General features: G+C 36.8%; 1 protein-coding gene across 2 annotated transcripts in view; it reads left to right on the forward strand.

Moving 5' to 3' along the window:
* PDCD6IP (programmed cell death 6 interacting protein) overlaps positions 1-17,603 on the forward strand; it is a 76,519-nt gene that overhangs the window by 36,168 nt on the left and 22,748 nt on the right. For both annotated transcript variants that reach the window (XM_045798294.2, XM_045798295.2), the window contains exons 8-12: positions 864-1,086; positions 2,112-2,235; positions 4,103-4,280; positions 11,283-11,394; positions 12,933-13,102. In XM_045798294.2, coding sequence (XP_045654250.1) covers positions 864-1,086; positions 2,112-2,235; positions 4,103-4,280; positions 11,283-11,394; positions 12,933-13,102 — 807 coding nt within the window. The remainder of the gene's footprint in view (positions 1-863; positions 1,087-2,111; positions 2,236-4,102; positions 4,281-11,282; positions 11,395-12,932; positions 13,103-17,603) is intronic.

The following is a 17,603-nucleotide window of genomic DNA, read 5'->3' on the forward strand; positions in this document are numbered from 1 at the left end:
TTACTGTATCTGAAACCACCAAAGTAATACAGTTTGGGCCCTAAATTTATGTGAGGCATATGCTCAATCTTATGAATTATAAGGGTAGACCTTTTTTTTAAAAAAAAAATTCCTATCAATGCTGAGATAACATGCTGCTTCATTGAGTTCCTGTGTTGGCTGGGTATTTTTTTTATGATTCATCCTTTCACTGTTGGAGTAGTTATTTACGGTTCCTGCCTCCGTGTAAGGTGGTGAGGGGAATGTTTCTCAGTAGATAGTTAACGTCTCTATGTTTCAAGACCCCTTTCTCAGGTCTCCAGGAGAGCCTTTAATGTGTGTGTGTGTGTTTCAAAGATTTATTTATTTGAGAGAGAGAGAGTGAGAAATAGTGCATGCACAAGCTGGTAGAGGGGCAGAAGGGGATGGAGAGGAAGAGGGGAGAGAAGCAGTTGCCCTGCTGGGCAGGGAGCCTGATGCAGGGCTCAGTCCCACCACTCTGAGATCACCACCTGAGCTGAAGACAGGATTCAGATGCTTAACTTACTGAGCCACCCAGGCACGCCACTTTTAATGTGTTTTAATTGCTAGTCCTTTGGGTTACAGAAATATTTGACAGCCAGCCTCCCTTGGTGTCTATACCTATTGACCCTTGGATTTCTTCTACTTTATAGGTAATTCACCCATATATTTTAGAGGAATGCCTTCTATGTTTATTCTTTATTTTTGGTATTTTGGTATTTTGTGATGGGATAATTTCTAGGTTATTCTGTTGACCACATTGCTGGAATTGCAAGTCCTCAAAGATTGTTTTGAAAAACCAATGCTTAGATCCTTGGTTGAGAAAAAGAAAACTTTTTTTTTTTTAAACATTTTCTCTTTAGCATGCAGCAGAATTGATTAAAACAGTGGCATCTCGCTATGATGAATATGTCAATGTGAAAGATTTTTCTGACAAAATCAGCCGTGCCCTTACTGCGGCAAAGAAGGATAATGACTTCATCTATCATGATCGAGTTCCAGACCTTAAAGATCTAGACCCTATTGGCAAAGCCACACTTGTGAAATCTACCCCAGTCAGTGTACCCATCAGCCAGAAATTCACTGGTATGTCAAGTACTCAGATACGCTTTAATCTTACTCATCTTTTCCCCAGTTTAATCTGTTTTTTTTTTTTGTAGCTAAAATCCTATAACTGCTATTGTATGCTTTGAATATGATTTGCATTCATGTTGTTTAAAATGAATATGAGAATAAATATGAAGTGTTGTATCTATAGTGAAATTTCAAGATGAAAAGTAAATGGTAATAAAGTATATGCATACAGCAGAGTCAGAGAATTTGAAACTGTGTTTGAATAATGATAGACTTTAAGCATTTTTCATTTTGTTAACATTTGTTATGTTAAGATTCTGCCATTAAAAATGAACATTCATAAATATGAATTTAAACATACAAACTTATGGAGTCCTGGTTGTATGCGATCAATGTTATCCTTGGATATCATAGATATATTCAATGTATAGTAGTCTCTAGCTGAGATCCTAAGGATAATACTCCGGGAAAGGGTGATTATCCTACTTATTCATTTTAGCAAACAAGATGTGTTTACCATGTGCGAGGGACTCTTTTAAGTATAGATACTAGCTCAGAATTTATATTCTCACCACAGTCCCATGAGGTGGGTACTGTTATTACCCCATTTGATGAGATTATTGATGCACAGAGTGCTCAAGTACTTTGCCCAATGTTGCAGAGCTAGAAGGTGGTGTGGAAGGAGCTGGAAATCAAACCATGGCACTCTAGGCTGCTTAATCAGTTTAATCAACAAGTGAACAGTATTTTCTTATGTGTAAGTCTTCTTTATCAAAGATCTTTTAATGTCAATGACAAACATCTTAAAAAGTTAGGAAAATTAAGTTCAGAGAAGAAGAAAGCTTTCATTGTCATGGTCCTTGAATATAGTGATCTAAAAATGCTCTTCATTATTGTGCTTTTAATAGTGATTTGGTTTTGATTTTTAAATATTTGCAGACTTTTTATGTAAATATTGGAAAGGGAATATGAGCATTCACTTTACAGATGGGATTTTTGTCTTGAAATTTTATAGAAATTTTCATTCCTCATTTTAGATTTGTTTGAGAATATGGTTCCTGTGTCAGTGCAGCAGTCATTGGCCGCCTATAATCAGAGGAAAGCTGACTTGGTTAACAGATCAATTGCTCAAATGAGAGAAGCCACCACTTTGGCAAATGGGTAGGTAGAGCTTAGCTTTCATAAGTGTATCTCTAAAATTCTCATGTTTTCTATTTGACTGTTCTGTAACTAAATAGTTTATGAACATTTTAGTTTTCTGAGCTTAGAGCTGAATGTCAAGAATATGTGAAATAGCAAATACACATATGCACTTCTTGTGGGTATTGTTTTTATTAAGCCCTAGCAAATGTATTTGGAATAAATTTGATTACTGAAACAAAGTGAGAAATTTTGACTACTAATTTGCATTTTAGGAGATATTTATTTGAGGGAAATGAGAAGTAGAAATGAACTTGTAAGTTAAGATACATGGTATATTCAGTAGTCTGAACCAGTTTTTGTTTCTGGTGGATTAAGGCTAAAAAAAAAATTCATTGGTTTTTAAAATACCTTAAGTATAATTTTCAGTAAAATGTAACAGACTACACCTATTTTAAATGTATAGTTCAGTTCTGATAAATGTTCATACGCATGTAACCACCACCACCATGATCAAGATCAAGAACATTTCTATCACCCTAAAAAATTCCTTCATGCTTCTTTCACTTTAGTCCTTCTTCCCCTGGCCCTTAGCCACTGCTCTTTGCTCCCTGTCACTCTAGGTTAGTTTTACTTTTCATACAGTTCAACATAAATGAAATTATTATAGCAAGTATATTGCATTATACGTACATTATAGTATGTAGTACATTGTAGTATTGCTGCAGTATATATAGTATGCACCACAGTACATACTCAAAATGTGTTGAACTTCTTTCACTTAGCATAATGTTTTTGAGATTCATCTGTGTTGTATCAGTTTGATCCTTTTTTATTACAGAGCAGTATTTCATTTTATGGTTAAATAGCAGTTTGTTAATTCTGTATTCACTGTTGGTAGACATTTGAGTTGCTGTGAGCACTGATGCACACATCTTTTTGTGGACATGTTTTATTTCCCTTGGGTATAGCTAGGATTAGAATTGCTGAGTTGTGTGGTTGGTGTATGCTAACTTCATGCAGAATAGCCAGATTGTTTCCAAAGTGGTTATTACAGTTCATATTCCCACCTGCGCTTTTTGGGGACTCTGTACCCTCAGCAGCACTTAGTATTGTCAGTCTTTTCACTTACATTCATTTTAGCGTATATGTAGCAATATCACATTGTGGTTTAATTTGCATTCCTGTGATTACTAATAGTATTGAGTAACTCTTCATGTGCTTATTAGCCATTTATATATCCTTTGTGAAGTGTCCGTTGAAATTTTTTGCTCATTTTTTTAAATTGAGTTTTTCGTGTTCTTTACGTATTTTAGAGCAAGTCCTTTGTTAGATATATGTCATTTGAGATTTTTCTTTCTTTTTTTTTTTTTAAAGATTTTATTTATTGCTCAGCAGGGAGAGAAAAAGAGAGCAAGCAAGGGGGGGAGCGGAAGAAGGAGAGGGAGAAGCAGGCTCCCTGCTGAGCAAGGAGCCAGGTGCTGCGGGACTCAATCCCAGTACCCTGGGATCGTGACCCGAGCCGATGGCAGATGCTTAACTGACTGAGCCACTGACGTGCCCTGAATTTTGACTTTAAATTACTTAGACTGTCTAGAAAGAAGTTAAGTTTGAGCTGTGGCCCAAAGTAGCTAGTATTTTTTAATGTATATTTCTTACTTTTGGCTTTTAATTCTGAACTGTGAACTTAATTTTTTTAACAATTTTGTTTTAATTTTATCATTCACTGATTTTTTTTCCCTCTTTATCTTTGTTTTATTTTTTCACTGATGAGGGTAATCCACTTTTTTGGGGCGCTAACTCTGCTGCTATTGATGAAGATATATTGGAGATAAATGTTTTAAAGATGATTTAGACCTCTAGATGACACAGTATCTCACTTTTTCAGGGTGTTAGCTTCCCTTAATCTTCCAGCAGCAATTGAAGATATATCTGGAGATACTGTACCTCAGTCTATATTGACTAAGTCCACATCTGTGATTGAACAGGGAGGCATCCAGACTGTCGATCAGTTGATAAAAGAGCTACCTGAACTACTACAAAGAAATAGAGAAATCCTAGATGAGGTATGTTTTAAGAGATTTGTTTTTTCAAATAAAAACTGTTTTACGCCTTAGTGTCCAGCAGATTAGGACTTGATGCTTTCTTCTATTGGGTTACTCTATATTCTATAGGGTAATACTCACCATCCTGATGAACTTAATGTGGCCCAGAGCCGCCTTTCAGCTTCAAGAGGAATTCTAATTGAGTGAGAATAGGTTCATACATGTCTTAAGGGTATATAAATGCACATTAATAAACTCATGTGACCATGATGTAATATTGATATACTATGAGAAATTACTATCATATAAACTGTTCAGAGCCTTCATAACTAATGATTTCTTTTCTATGAAAGATTAGTTTTCTTGGTAAATGTGGAATAAGACTAAGGAAGTTAGGCCATCAAATGTTATATAAGCCCACTGCATCCATCTTCCAAAAGAGAGGGCATTTTATCAATAGGAATGGAACACTAAAGTTTTTTGGCTAAAGTCAACGTTTGACAGTGTTATTCTTCTGTGCCTTCAGCTCTTTCCCCTCACTGATTCATTTCTTCTTTAATGATAAATGTATTCAAAATGGTTATATTGGCTTTTGCCAGTTTAGTAGTCACATCTTCTAGGTAACTTCCGTTGTCAGTTCTTTATGATGTTTTAATTTTTCAGTTACTTTTCAGAGGATATTGTATTTACATCATTTTCAAGTACTTTGGGACAGGGGTAGAGTACTTAAGTATAGTTGACCCTTGAACAACATGGGGCACCAACCCCCCATGCAGTTGGAAAATCCGAGTATAACTTCTGATTTCCCCAAATATAACTATTCATAACGTACTGCTGACTTTGGAAGCCTCACTGGTAACATAAACAGTTGATTAACACATATGCTGTATGGTATATATATTCTATACTGCATTCTTAGAGTAAAGTAAGCTAGGAGAAGGAAATGTTATTAAAATCAAAGAAAATCATAAAAATCATACATTCATAATATTGTACTGTAAAAAATCCACTTATAAGTGGACCTACAAAGTTCAGACCTGTGTTATTCTAGGGTCATCTGTACTTAAGAGGGTGTGAACCTTGGGGATGAGGATATTTACCTCTGGGCTTTTTTTTTTTTTTTTTTTAAAGGATTGCCTTTTAAAAGGATTATTGTGATTATACTAAATGATACTGTGATGGTGGTGGTGGTGGCATATTAGCTATTGAAAAGGGTCAGGAAACTTAAATGAAAACTTACTGTAGTATGAGCCTGGGGAATCTGATTCATGAGAGGTTCTACATTAATTATGCCGCCAGTGTTAGCTTCCCTTATCTATGTAGATGTAGTCAATAATCAGAAAATTGAAAGCAAACAGAATTGATGTTATATAGTTCACTACCAAAGGCTTGCTGTGCTGAGCTTGCTAGGCATGCAGGATCTCAGACTCCATCTCATACCTGAATCAGGAGTTGCATTTAACAAGATCCCAGGGTGATTTGTGTGCACATTAATATTTGACAGACACTGCTTTTAAGGTTATAGACTTTATTCATACGAATGCCTTATAGTCCTTTAAAATTTGTTGATTATTGGGTCAAGCAAGCTTGTTATCTGTTGTTGCACTTGAAAGGACGTTAGAATAGTAGATAGACAAAGGGAGAAAAAAGTGGAGAGTGTTGTTTAAGATCACACTACAAGAAAGCAGCAAGAAGTAACTGTCTGATAGGGAGAAGACAAACCCTGGAAAATGCAGGTATAGCAAGCCAGATAGCATTCTGGGGCATTTAATAAGTAGATGTTATAATAATAAACCATTATTGAATATTGGAGTTATATTTGAACTTGATCCCCAGTTTTTATTCTTAGCTGTGGCCCTGGGCAGATTACTTAACATCTTCATGTCTTAGTTTACTTATTGAAAAAAATGGGATAATGGTATTTAACACATAAGATAGCTATGAAGTGGGATCAGGCGTGTGCCTGCTAGTTAGTAGTTATTTAAAGTAGTTATTTAAATAATACTATATATCCTTGATTTTAAGATGTCATTGATTAGAAGATGCATATTTGATTTTGAAACAGGTTTTATGGAAAAGAACATTGCCTATTGAAATATTATGTATCAGTTGTGAGGAGCATGTTCATTAGAAATAATGTGTAAAAAGCTTATAATCAAAAAATGGCATCATTACTGTGTATGGTGTATGTCTGTTGTCTGCCTATCTTAACATGAGGTACTTTTGTTTATCTTGATGTTTCTAAGAGCCTTTTGAAGTAGTAGTCACTGTTATTCTTTCAGCTGTACTTGGAGAGTCTCCTTTTTAGTAAGTTGTGAGTTAAGAGAAGTAAGGTTGTGAAGTTGGTCTTCTTTTTGAGTGTTCATTTCTCTCTGGTAGCTTTTAGAAATTAGGTTTGATTTTCAGAAATTTTGAAGTATCCACTAATTTATTTTTTAAATAATAAATTTATCTTTGCTGGGGACCTGTCGGGCCCTTTTAACCTTTGATCCCTGTCCATGGATTCTGTTTCTTCAGTTATTTCTTTATCTCTGCCCTCTCCTAATGAATTTCTCTCAGATGGTTGGTGGTTCTTTTGATGTTGATTGGTTTTCATATCTTTGAACATTTCTTCTACTTTTTCTCTTTGTGCTCTCATTCTTTCTGGGAGATTGCCTCAGGCCAGCCTTCCAGCTCAGTAATTGGTTATTTAGCGTGCTTTTCAGCCGTTCTCTAGAGTTTTTCATTTTATTGATACCTCTTGTTTTCAGCATACCTAATTCTTTTAAAGAATCTCCTGTATTTATTTCACAACGCATGTCTGTTTTTGAGGTAAAATTTGCCTAACATAAAATTCATCATTTTACCTCTACGGTGTACAGGACAGTGGCTCTTAGTACACTTGCGGTATTGTGTAGGCATCAGCACTGTCTAATTTCAGAGTGTTTCCATCACCCCCAGGGAAACTCCATTCTCATTAGCAGTTACTCCTCATTCCCCCTTGCCCCTACTCTTGGCGGCCACTACTCTGATTATGTCTCTGTGGACTTGCTTCTTTTGGACATTTTATATAAGTGGAATCAAATGGTATGTGCACTCTTGCCTTCTGTCACTTAGAATGATGTCTCCAGGTTCATCCATGTTGTAGCGCCAGCACTTCATTTCTTCTTATGGCTGGCTGACACTTCATTGTGTGGACGTATCACATTTTGTTATCTATTCATCAGGAATAGATACTGGGATGTTTTGCTTTTTTGATTATTAATGCTATTTGTGAACAAGTTTTTTTTTTTTTTTTTAAGCACCTGTTTTAAATTCTCTTGGGTAGGGGCGCCTGGGTGGCACAGTGGTTAAGCGTCTGCCTTCGGCTCAGGGCGTGATCCCGGCGTTATGGGATCGAGCCCCACATCAGGCTCCTCCACTATGAGTCTGCTTCTTCCTCTCCCACTCCCCCTGCTTGTGTTCCCTCTCTCGCTGGCTGTCTCTATCTCTGTCAAATAAATAAATAAAATCTTTAAAAAAAAATAAATAAATTCTCTTGGGTATATACAGAAGAGAGTGGAGTTGTTGGATCATACAGGAATTCAATGTTCAACTTTTTGGGGAACTACCAAACTGCTTTCCAGAGCAGTGGCACCATTTTACATTCTTTCTAACAGTGTGTAAAGGTTCCAGTTTCTTTACATCCTTTCCAACCCTTAAATTGTTCTTTTTTTTTTTTTTTTTTAACATTTCATTTATTTGTCAGAGAAAGAGCCCAAGCAGGGGGAGCAGCAGGCAGAGGGAGAAGCAGGCTCCCCACTGAGCAGGGAGCCAGATGTGGGGCTCATCCCAGGATCTTGGGATCATGGCCTGAGCTACAGGCAGACGCTTAACCGACTGAGCCACCCAGGCGCCCCTGATGGTTCTGTTTTTTAATTATGGCCATCCTTGTGGGTATGAAGTGGTATCTCATTGTGGTTTGATTTAACCGTTATATATATGGAAAATCCTAAAGTTAATGGTTTGATAGGGATTGTCCTAAATGTTTAGACCAACCTGGGGAGTATTGCTAGTCTTTACAGTATTAAATCTTCCGGTCCATGAATATGGACACAGTGTCTTTCCATTTAGTTAGGTCTTCTTTAATTTCTTTCAACAGTGTTTTATAGCTATTAATGTACAAGTCTTGCACCTCCTTGGTTAAACTTATTCCTAAGTATTTTATTCTTTTTGATGCTATTGTAGATGGAATTGTTGTCTTAATTTCCTTTTTGGATTGTTTGTTGCTAGAGGATAAAGTATAGATAGAGTGTAGATTTTGTATGTTGATTTTGTACTCTGTAACTTTAATAAATTTGTTTATTATCTCTGATGGATATTTTGTGAATTCCTTAGGATTTTCTTTGTCTAAGGTCATGTAATCTGCAGGGAGAGATCGTTTTACTTCTTCCTTTTTGGATGCCTTTTTATTTCTTTTTCTTGCTTATTGCCCTGAATAGAAGTGGTGAGAGCAGATGTTCTTGTCTTTTTTTTTTTTTTTGAAAGATTTTATTTATTTATTTGACAGAGATAGAGACAGCCAGCGAGAGAGGGAACACAAGCAGGGGGAGTGGGAGAGGAAGAAGCAGGCTCATAGCAGAGGAGCCTGATGTGGGGCTCGATCCCACAACGCCGGGATCACGCCCTGAGCCGAAGGCAGACGCTTAACCCCTGTGCCACCCAGGTGCCCCCAGATGTTCTTGTCTTATCCCTGATCTTAGGGGAACGCTTCCCAACTTTCACTTTGTGATGTTAGCTGTGGGCTTTTCTATGAGGTTGAGGAAGTTCTTTTCTATTCCTGGTTTGTTGAATTCTACCTTTCATTCATCCTGGAAAATTCTTAGTTTTCATTTCCTGGAACATTTCTTTTTCCCTGTTGTCATTAGTAACTCCTTCTGGGTTGCTGATTATATTTAAGTTGAATCTTCTTAACTTTCTTTCCTTTTTCTTTTATTAAAAAATATTTTATTGATTTATTTGCGATAGAGAGTGTCAGTGCAGAAGGGCAGGGGGAGACACAGAGACTTCCCACTGAGCACAGAGCCTGAAATGAGGCTGGATCCCAGGATCCCAAGACCATGACCTGAGCCGAAATCAAGAGTTGGATGCTGAACTGACTGAGCCACCCAGGAGCCCCTAACTTTATTTTCGACGTCTCTTAAGATTTCTCATTTTCTGCTCCTCTGTGCTTTATCGTGTGTAATTTCTTCGATCTATTTTCCAGTTCACTGATCCTTTTCAGTTATATCTTAGCAGCTTTTAACTAGTCATTAGCTTCCTAATTTTATTATGTTTTTCATTTCTAGAAGTTCTTCCTGTTCTTTCTCCTGTGTCATAATTTTAATTTCTCTCTTACTCTGAAAACATATTAAATATATTTTATATTCTTCATGTTATAATTCCAATATCTCTGGTCTTCGTGGTTTGGTTCTGTGATTTGTTCCTTTTGCTGTCTCTTGGTGCAGAGTTCTTTACCAAGCTTCCCTTAAAGTTAAAATCTTATGATCCATGGTACATTTGTTAAAACTAAGAAATTAACATTGGTATGGTATTATTACTCAGATTTTACCAGTTAGTCCATCAGTGTCCTCCTATTTCAAGATCCAGTCCAAAATACTCCATTGCATTTATATGTGGGAGTTCTTTGAGGTCTGGGTTTTAAAGTGAATTCTTCTAGAGAATTTTTATATTTTATTTTATTTATTTTTTTGTAGTTAACCTTTTTGTCAGAAGTACATCTTACGGCTTTGTGTCACAGAGGTAGTATGATTGCCAGTCCTAAGGACAGGCTTTTGATTAAGAATCTTAGGTGTTAGGGGCGCCTGGGTGGCGTAGTCGTTGGGCATCTGCCTTTGGCTCAGGGCATGATCCCGGCGTTGTGGGATCGAGCCCCACATCAGGCTCCTCTGCTATGAGCCTGCTTCTTCCTCTCCCACTCCCCCTGCTTGTGTTCCCTCTCTCGCTGGTTGTCTCTGTCAAATAAATAAATAAAATCTTAAAAAAAAAAAAAAAAAGAATCTTAGGTGGTAATTTCTTTTCTTTTCTATTTAGAACCAAGACAAGTAAGTTTCCTTTGTCAGGCAGTCTTCCTTTTTAAAAATTTATCCAGTGAGTGCCACTCATTTGGAAGTATCCCAGTCTGAGGGAGGGTCCTGCCTTTGATGTGACCTCCACTCATAGCAGCCCCACCTGTGTTTCTTATGTCCTGCTCCTGTTCCGTCACATCCACACTCTAAGCCAGTAGTGAACTGTATAGTTGGTGAACTATGGACAGTGGACCGGTTCTGCCTTGTGACCTATTTCTGTATGATTCACTAGTTAAAGATGATTTTTATCTTTTTTTAGAGGGTTGTAAAAAAAAAAAATTTGTGACAAATGGTCCACAAAGGTCCACAAAACCTAAAATATTTACTCTAGTGTTTGACAGACAAGTTTGCAGACCTGTGCGCTAATTTGCCTGGGATTAACAGGTACCAGTGCTCTAGCACTTGTTTCTACTGGTAGATGATTAGCACCTTCCTGTGTTTCCGGCCCGCTACTATTCTGTCTTCTCAGATACCCATTCAAAAGTCATTTTATATATGTTGCTTTTTAGTTTGTTGTACTGGGATAGAAGTCTTAAATCTTTGATTTTCATGTGGTTAAATTCATGCTTTCTCTTTGTTTATGTTATGTAAGGTCTAAAGGCTTTCTATTTATTTCAATCTTAAAAAGAATCTTTGTTTAAAGTAGTCTTGGTGTATATATATGGATATACATAATCTCTTAATGTTTCTTCCTTTTTAATTTACTGAGTAAGGTAACGGCTAACCTACCCTTAAATTTTATGACTTTATTAAATATGTTATAACTTGGATTTGTGCAACAAAAATTGTTGTACCATTTTATATTCCAGCCAGTAAAGTAGGGGTATTCCCATCCATTAATTCTCACCTATATTGAGTCTGATCATTTAAAAAATATCTTTTAATTTTTTTATACCAGAAATGATATTTCATTGTTACTTTGCTTCCTTTTTAAAAGTCATTAAGATTATTGGATGAAGAAGAAGCAACTGACAACGATTTAAGAGCAAAATTCAAGGAACGCTGGCAAAGGACACCATCTAATGAACTCTATAAGCCTTTAAGAGCAGGTAAAAATGTGTATAAATGGCTTCCACTTGAATAAATTCCCCATTTTTTTTTTTAAGATATTATTTTTAAGTAATCTCTATACCCAGTGTGGGGCTTGAACTCACAATGCTGAGGTCAAGATTTGCATGCTCCACTGACTGAATCATTCAGGTGCCAGTATAAATTCCTAATTTGGATCCACATTTTTGCTTGATTAAATTAGGGTCAATTGTAAACCTGTTTTTACTGAAACTGCTATTGTGAAAACACAGGTGTTTTTCCTCAGTTCAGTGTGAGATAAAATGTAAATAACAGAGGTAATTCATGTTCATTATAAGAAGTTCAGATTCTTAAAAATTCTAAAAAGAATGTATCATTCTTTTTTTAAAAAAGATTTAGTGCTTGGTAGGGGTGTGTATGCAGAGGGACGGGGAGAGAGGGAGAGAATCTCAAGCACACTCCTGACGAACACAGAGCCTGACCTGGGGCTCGAGCTCATGACTCTAAGATCATGACCTGATCCAGAATCAAGAGTTGGACACCCAACTGGCTGAGCCACCCAGGTGCCCCCAAAATTCTAAAAAATTCTTTAAAAAAAAAAGTAAAAATGACAATCATTCTGTGACTTTTCCTATTCTAAGCCCTGTGTTTTTTTTTTTTTTTTTAAGAGCATCTATGTAACCACTAGATATCACTGTTTCCAGGAACTGCTATTAAGCTCTAAGCATATTAAAAAAAAATGAGATCAGGTTTTTTAAAAGATTTTATTTATTTGAGAGAGAGAAAGAGAGAGACTGTGCAAGCTGGGGGAAGGGGAGAGAGAATCTCAAGAAGACTCCCCACTGAACATGGTATCAGGGCTTGATCTCATGACCTTCAGATCGTAACCTGAGCCAAAACCAAGAGTTAGACGCTCAACTGACTGAGCCACTCAGACACCTGTAAATGAGATCATATTGTATGCATATGGTTTTGTAATTTCATTTCACTACTAGTGGGTGGTAAGGGGTGAGTTTTACCAGTTAATTTGAGGCCAAATTATTATTTTTTAAGACTTTAATTATTAAGATTTGTGTTGTTGAGATAGGTGTCTTTTTATGGTAGCTAGAGACTAGTTTTATTTATTTATTTATTATTTATTTATTATTATATAATTAATATTACTGACATTTTTTCTAAAAATGTATCTGCTGTTCAAGTCAAGTTGAAGCAGTGATCCTTTGAGAGGGGAATACTTTTTAAGTAAGTTGTGTAACAGTTTTTGGAGTGAATGATTTCTTTCGATATTATTGAGTTGTAGGAAATGATCAGACTAATGTCAGTTAGCTTTTATTTGGTGATAGTAACCACAGATGTGTTTTAAGGTATACGTGTGCATTTTGCCAGAAACAAAAATGCCAAGAGTGACAGGAGCTCAATTTCTATTACATAATGAATCAAGGCCCATAGAAGAGGGGGAAAAAAGTAAAGTTGGAGAGCAGAACTAAAAGTATAACCAGCCTATAAATTTTACTGTTAAAGTCACTGCTGTACTGGTAACATTTGTTTTCCCCCACAGAGGGAACCAACTTCAGAACAGTTTTGGATAAAGCTGTGCAAGCAGATGGGCAAGTAAAAGAACGTTATCAGTCTCACCGTGACACCATTGCACTTCTGTGTAAACCGGAGCCTGAGCTGAATGCTGCCATCCCTTCTGCTAACCCGGCGAAGACCATGCAGGGCAGTGAGGTAAGCAGATGCATTTTGATGTGGGTGGTCATCTGCTTATGGAAACTATGTTCAAGCCATTATGAGCACAATTAATTGCCAATTTCTTACTGTCATCTTTTCAAAAATGCAAACATAAATTGAGGTGGTTATATTTGAAGTAGCATGATACATACACTGTGTGATAGGTAATCACATCAGTAATATTACTATTTTGTAATAATAATTCCTATTTATTGAATGTTTCCTATGAGCTTGGTACTATAGATACTTTACAAGTTCAGTATTTAATTCAGGTTTTATAAAAGGGAGAGGCTTGGAAGTATAGAAACTTCCCTGAAGTGAAAGGACTAGATTTGACCAGATGCTCTTCTGACCATAAATTCTTTGTTGATACATCATTCTCTACCACCATCCACTGTATTCCACTGTGACTCTCTCTAAAGGGAAAATCAATCAATTATTGATTGATAAAAATCAATAAAAATTATTGATTTTTAGGTAACATCATTATAGCATTTCTCTTTGTGACAGGAAGGGGAAAATAAACAGTGAGGCATTTGGGTCAGAAAGTCCAAAGGTGCAAATACGCTTTAGTGGCTGATCACTGTAGTAGATATAATAGAATAAGATGGATCCTGAATGAAGTACATAGGAGAATAAGCCGAAGGGCAAAAAATGTTTGCTGAAAACTTCTTGAAAAGGGTGAATTTCCTGGGACAGTAGGTCTCAAAAGTTATCAGTGTTGTGTCTTGTCTTTCCACAGAAACATTTCATGTATTTATTCAGCCAAGGCTTTGGATACCTACTCTGGAAGGCATTATGCTAGGTACTTTGAAAAGTCAGCAAATGTATCATATACAGCCTTTACCCTCAAGTCATGGTCCAGTGTGGGAAGATCAGACCTATACAAGGAGAACTGTAATACAGGGTAGACAAGTGTTGTGACTATAGAAAGTATGCTGTAAGGATTTAGATGACGAAGCACTTAAATTCCAGTATTTTGGAGCTTCTCTCTAACGAGGCCTCTTAAGAGAGTGGCACGGGACAAGAACAGAGTAGACAGGCAGACAAAGTGAACATATAAAATCTGAGGAGGATCGAGTGAGTGGTGTGTCAGAGATGCTATCAAAGGTTCAGTGGAAATGAGCCCCCACAGTGAAGACTGCATAGTTGAATGGGCACAGAACCCAAATCTAAAGGTAGGGGGAACCTGATGGAACAGAGAATATCAATTAGTTGCTTTAAGGAAATGGGAGGAAAGGAGAAGGAAAGGTGGTTAGGTTAATTTGTGAGGAACAGAGACTGCAGACCCACATAACAGCACCAAAGTCTGACCCTTTTTTTATTTCAGGAAAAAGAAAATCCCTGCTTAGCACCCTCTTCTCTCTCTCTTTAATATTTTAAAAAGTAGTCTCTATACCCAACATGGGGCTTGAACTACAGCCCCTAGATCAAGAGTCGCATGCTCTACTGACTAAGCTAACCAGTCATCCCCTCTCCTTTTTCTTTTTGGTGTCTTGTATGTGACTCTGAACTTATATGGCTTTTGTTCTTTGATTCTCCTGCTTTCAGTAGAAAAGCAAAAATGATTTCTGCTGAGCAAAATCAGAATTAGCATGCACTACTTTGTTATTTTATACAGTTGTAGTCACAGCTGTTTTTGTTACTTCATAATGGTATTACATAGGGGAAGAAAACATAGTCAATATGAAGTTACTTTACTGAAGCTAGGTTTTCTAGATAGAAGCAACCAAAAAATTTTCAGTGTTCTATATATTCATTCATCATGTGCCTTTATCAAAAAGACTAACTAATATCGTATGTTTGTTAAAGCTGTTTCAGGGTAATTGTCGTAGTTGTTGATGACACATTTTAGCTAGAGTTTTTTTATGATAAAAGCATAGTCATTTGAATTCTGATTATTAAAGTGAATACAAATTACTTGTTTTATTAAGAAATCTGATCTTACTGGTTGGGCTTTTTTTTTTTTTTTTTTTTTTTTTGTGAAGGGGCCTACTATTTATCTTTGGTCTCTTTGGGCATTGTTTTTACATATTGAGATACTGTGAAAAATGTTGCAAGCTATGGGTAATTTGTATTTAAGGATCTTTTTTTAATACTTAGGACCATTGCTTGTGATTGTACACCTCTGATCAGCAGGGGTATGGAATCTAGTCTACACTTGGCCAGCCAAGTCTTGGCCCTAGTGTAGGGTTGAGTCTGCCTAGAGGAAGAGGCATCTTTTTTGTACAAAAATGGTATCATACATTTCTAATAGTATTGCATCTGTCTGGGGTGATGGAGGGGTCCCTTTGGGAAAAAATCTCTATCTCCTCAGAGATAGTGCATAAAGTAGCACTGTCCAAAGCTCTGTGCCTTTGTAGGCCCTGCTTTTTTCTGGTTCACACAAAGTCACCTTCTAGACTTGTGGGTGATCTGCAAATGCAGCTTTTTTACTCTTTGTTTTTTGTAACAGGAAGTGTCTAGATAGGTGTCGAGGTTGACTGTCATCTCTTCATTCATTTGTTCAGTAAACATTTGTTGAAGGCCTACTGTATGCCAGGAACTTTGGCACCATGGTCCCTAACAGAGCTAGATGGAAAACTCCAGATTAGCTTTAGTGTAGGGTAAGTGTGGTCAGGTTCCCACTATTCTGTTGTTGAGAAAATTCTCATGTCTGCCTTTTCTGAAAATAAAATGGCAGGGACTGAAAAGTAAAGCTGAAAATCTCATTGAGAGTATTTGTTCTGTGCCTAAATGTGTTTGGTGTGTTAGATGCTACAGAGAGCTCTATCATCTAAATGGGGCTGGCAAACGATGGCCTATGGGCTAAATCCAGTCTGCCTCCTGTTTTTGTATGGCCTATGAGCCAAGAATGCCTTTTACATTTTTAAATGGTTGAAAAAATCAAAAGAATAATGTTTTATGACATGTGAACGTTAACATAAAATTCACATTTTAGTATCCATAAATAAACTTTTGTTGGAGCGTAGTTACACTCCTTTACATTTCGTCTATGGCTGCTTTCACACTAGAAAGGCAGAGTTGAATAGTTGCAACAGAGACTGTGGCTAACAAAACCAGAAATATTTTCTTTCTGTTGTTTTTTCTTTCCCCTTCTGTTTGGTTCTTTATAGGAAAAGTTTGTAGCTCTTGGTCTTAAAGGTGAAGTACAGACAGCCTTTTTTTTTTACTGTGTTTAAGCCATACTAGCCTTTTAAAAAATTTTTTCTTTTCCCTTTGAACATGGTAAGCTTGTTCCTGCCTTAGGACTTTAACATTGGCTTTCCTTCTGTTGGGGTCTGTCTTCCCTTTGCATGGCCACTGCTTCTCTTTTCATTAAAGCCCCAGATGTCACCCTTTCCTTTTCTTTGTCATTGTCTACTGTATTGCTCTGTTTTTTGTGTGTGTTTAATTCTCCCCTCTCTTCCCCTGTCCCCCTCATGAAGAACTCTGCTTTTGTTGATAGTTGTATTTTAGAACCTAGAGCAGTACCCAACATGTAAGGATTCAGAAAGTGTTGATGGAATGATAACTACTGGCAGCCTAATTTAGTAAAGGGATGCAATTAATTGCAGTTGAAAGCTAATTGGAGCTGTTTTTAAAACATAGAAATAAACACCACAGGATTCTAATTATTATTTTAAAAAATTTTAAATTGAGGTATATAATTCACATACAATATTAATTAGTTTCAGGTGTGCAACATAATGATTCAGTATTTGTACATATTGTGAAATGATCACAATAAATCTAGTTAATTATCACACGTAGTTACAGAATTTGTTTTCTTGTGATGAGAACTTTAAGATTTACTTTCTTAGCGACTTTCAGATATGCAATGTATTATTATTATTTTTTTAGAGGATTGTATTTATTTGAGAGAGAGAGAGCACAAGTGGACGTGGGGGGAGGGGCAGAGGAAGAGGGAAAAGCAGACCCTCCACTCCTCAGGGAGCCTGACGTGGGACTCCATCCCGGAACCCTGGGATCATGACCTGAGCCAGAGGCAGACACTTTTTTTTTCTTTTTAATAATTTTTTATTATATTATGTTAGTCACCATACAGTACATCCCTGGTTTTTGATGTAATATTCCATGATTCATTATTTGCATATAACACCCAGTGCACCATGCAATATATGCCCTAATACCCATCACCAGCCTATCCCAGTCCCCCACCTCCTCCCCTCTGAAGCCCTCAGTTTGTTTCCCAGAGTCCATAGTCTCTCATGGTTCAATCCTCCTTCTGTTTACCCCCCCCCTTCATTCTTCCCTTCCTTCTCCTACCCATCTCCCTGCTATTTCTTATGTTCCATAAATGAATGAAACCGTATGATAATTGTCTTTCTCTGCTTGACTTATTTCACTTAGCATAATCTCCTCCAGTCCCGTCCATGTTGCAGCAAATGTTGGGTAATCGTTCTTTCTGATGGCTGAGTAATATTCCATTGTATATATGGACCACACCGTCTTAATCCATTCGTCTGTTGAAGGGCATCTTGGCTCCTTCCACAAT

Source organism: Ursus americanus, chromosome 20 (assembly GCF_024610735.1).
Source record: "Ursus americanus isolate L20-20 chromosome 20, mUrsAme1.1.p, whole genome shotgun sequence".
Lineage (NCBI taxonomy): Eukaryota > Metazoa > Chordata > Mammalia > Carnivora > Ursidae > Ursus > Ursus americanus.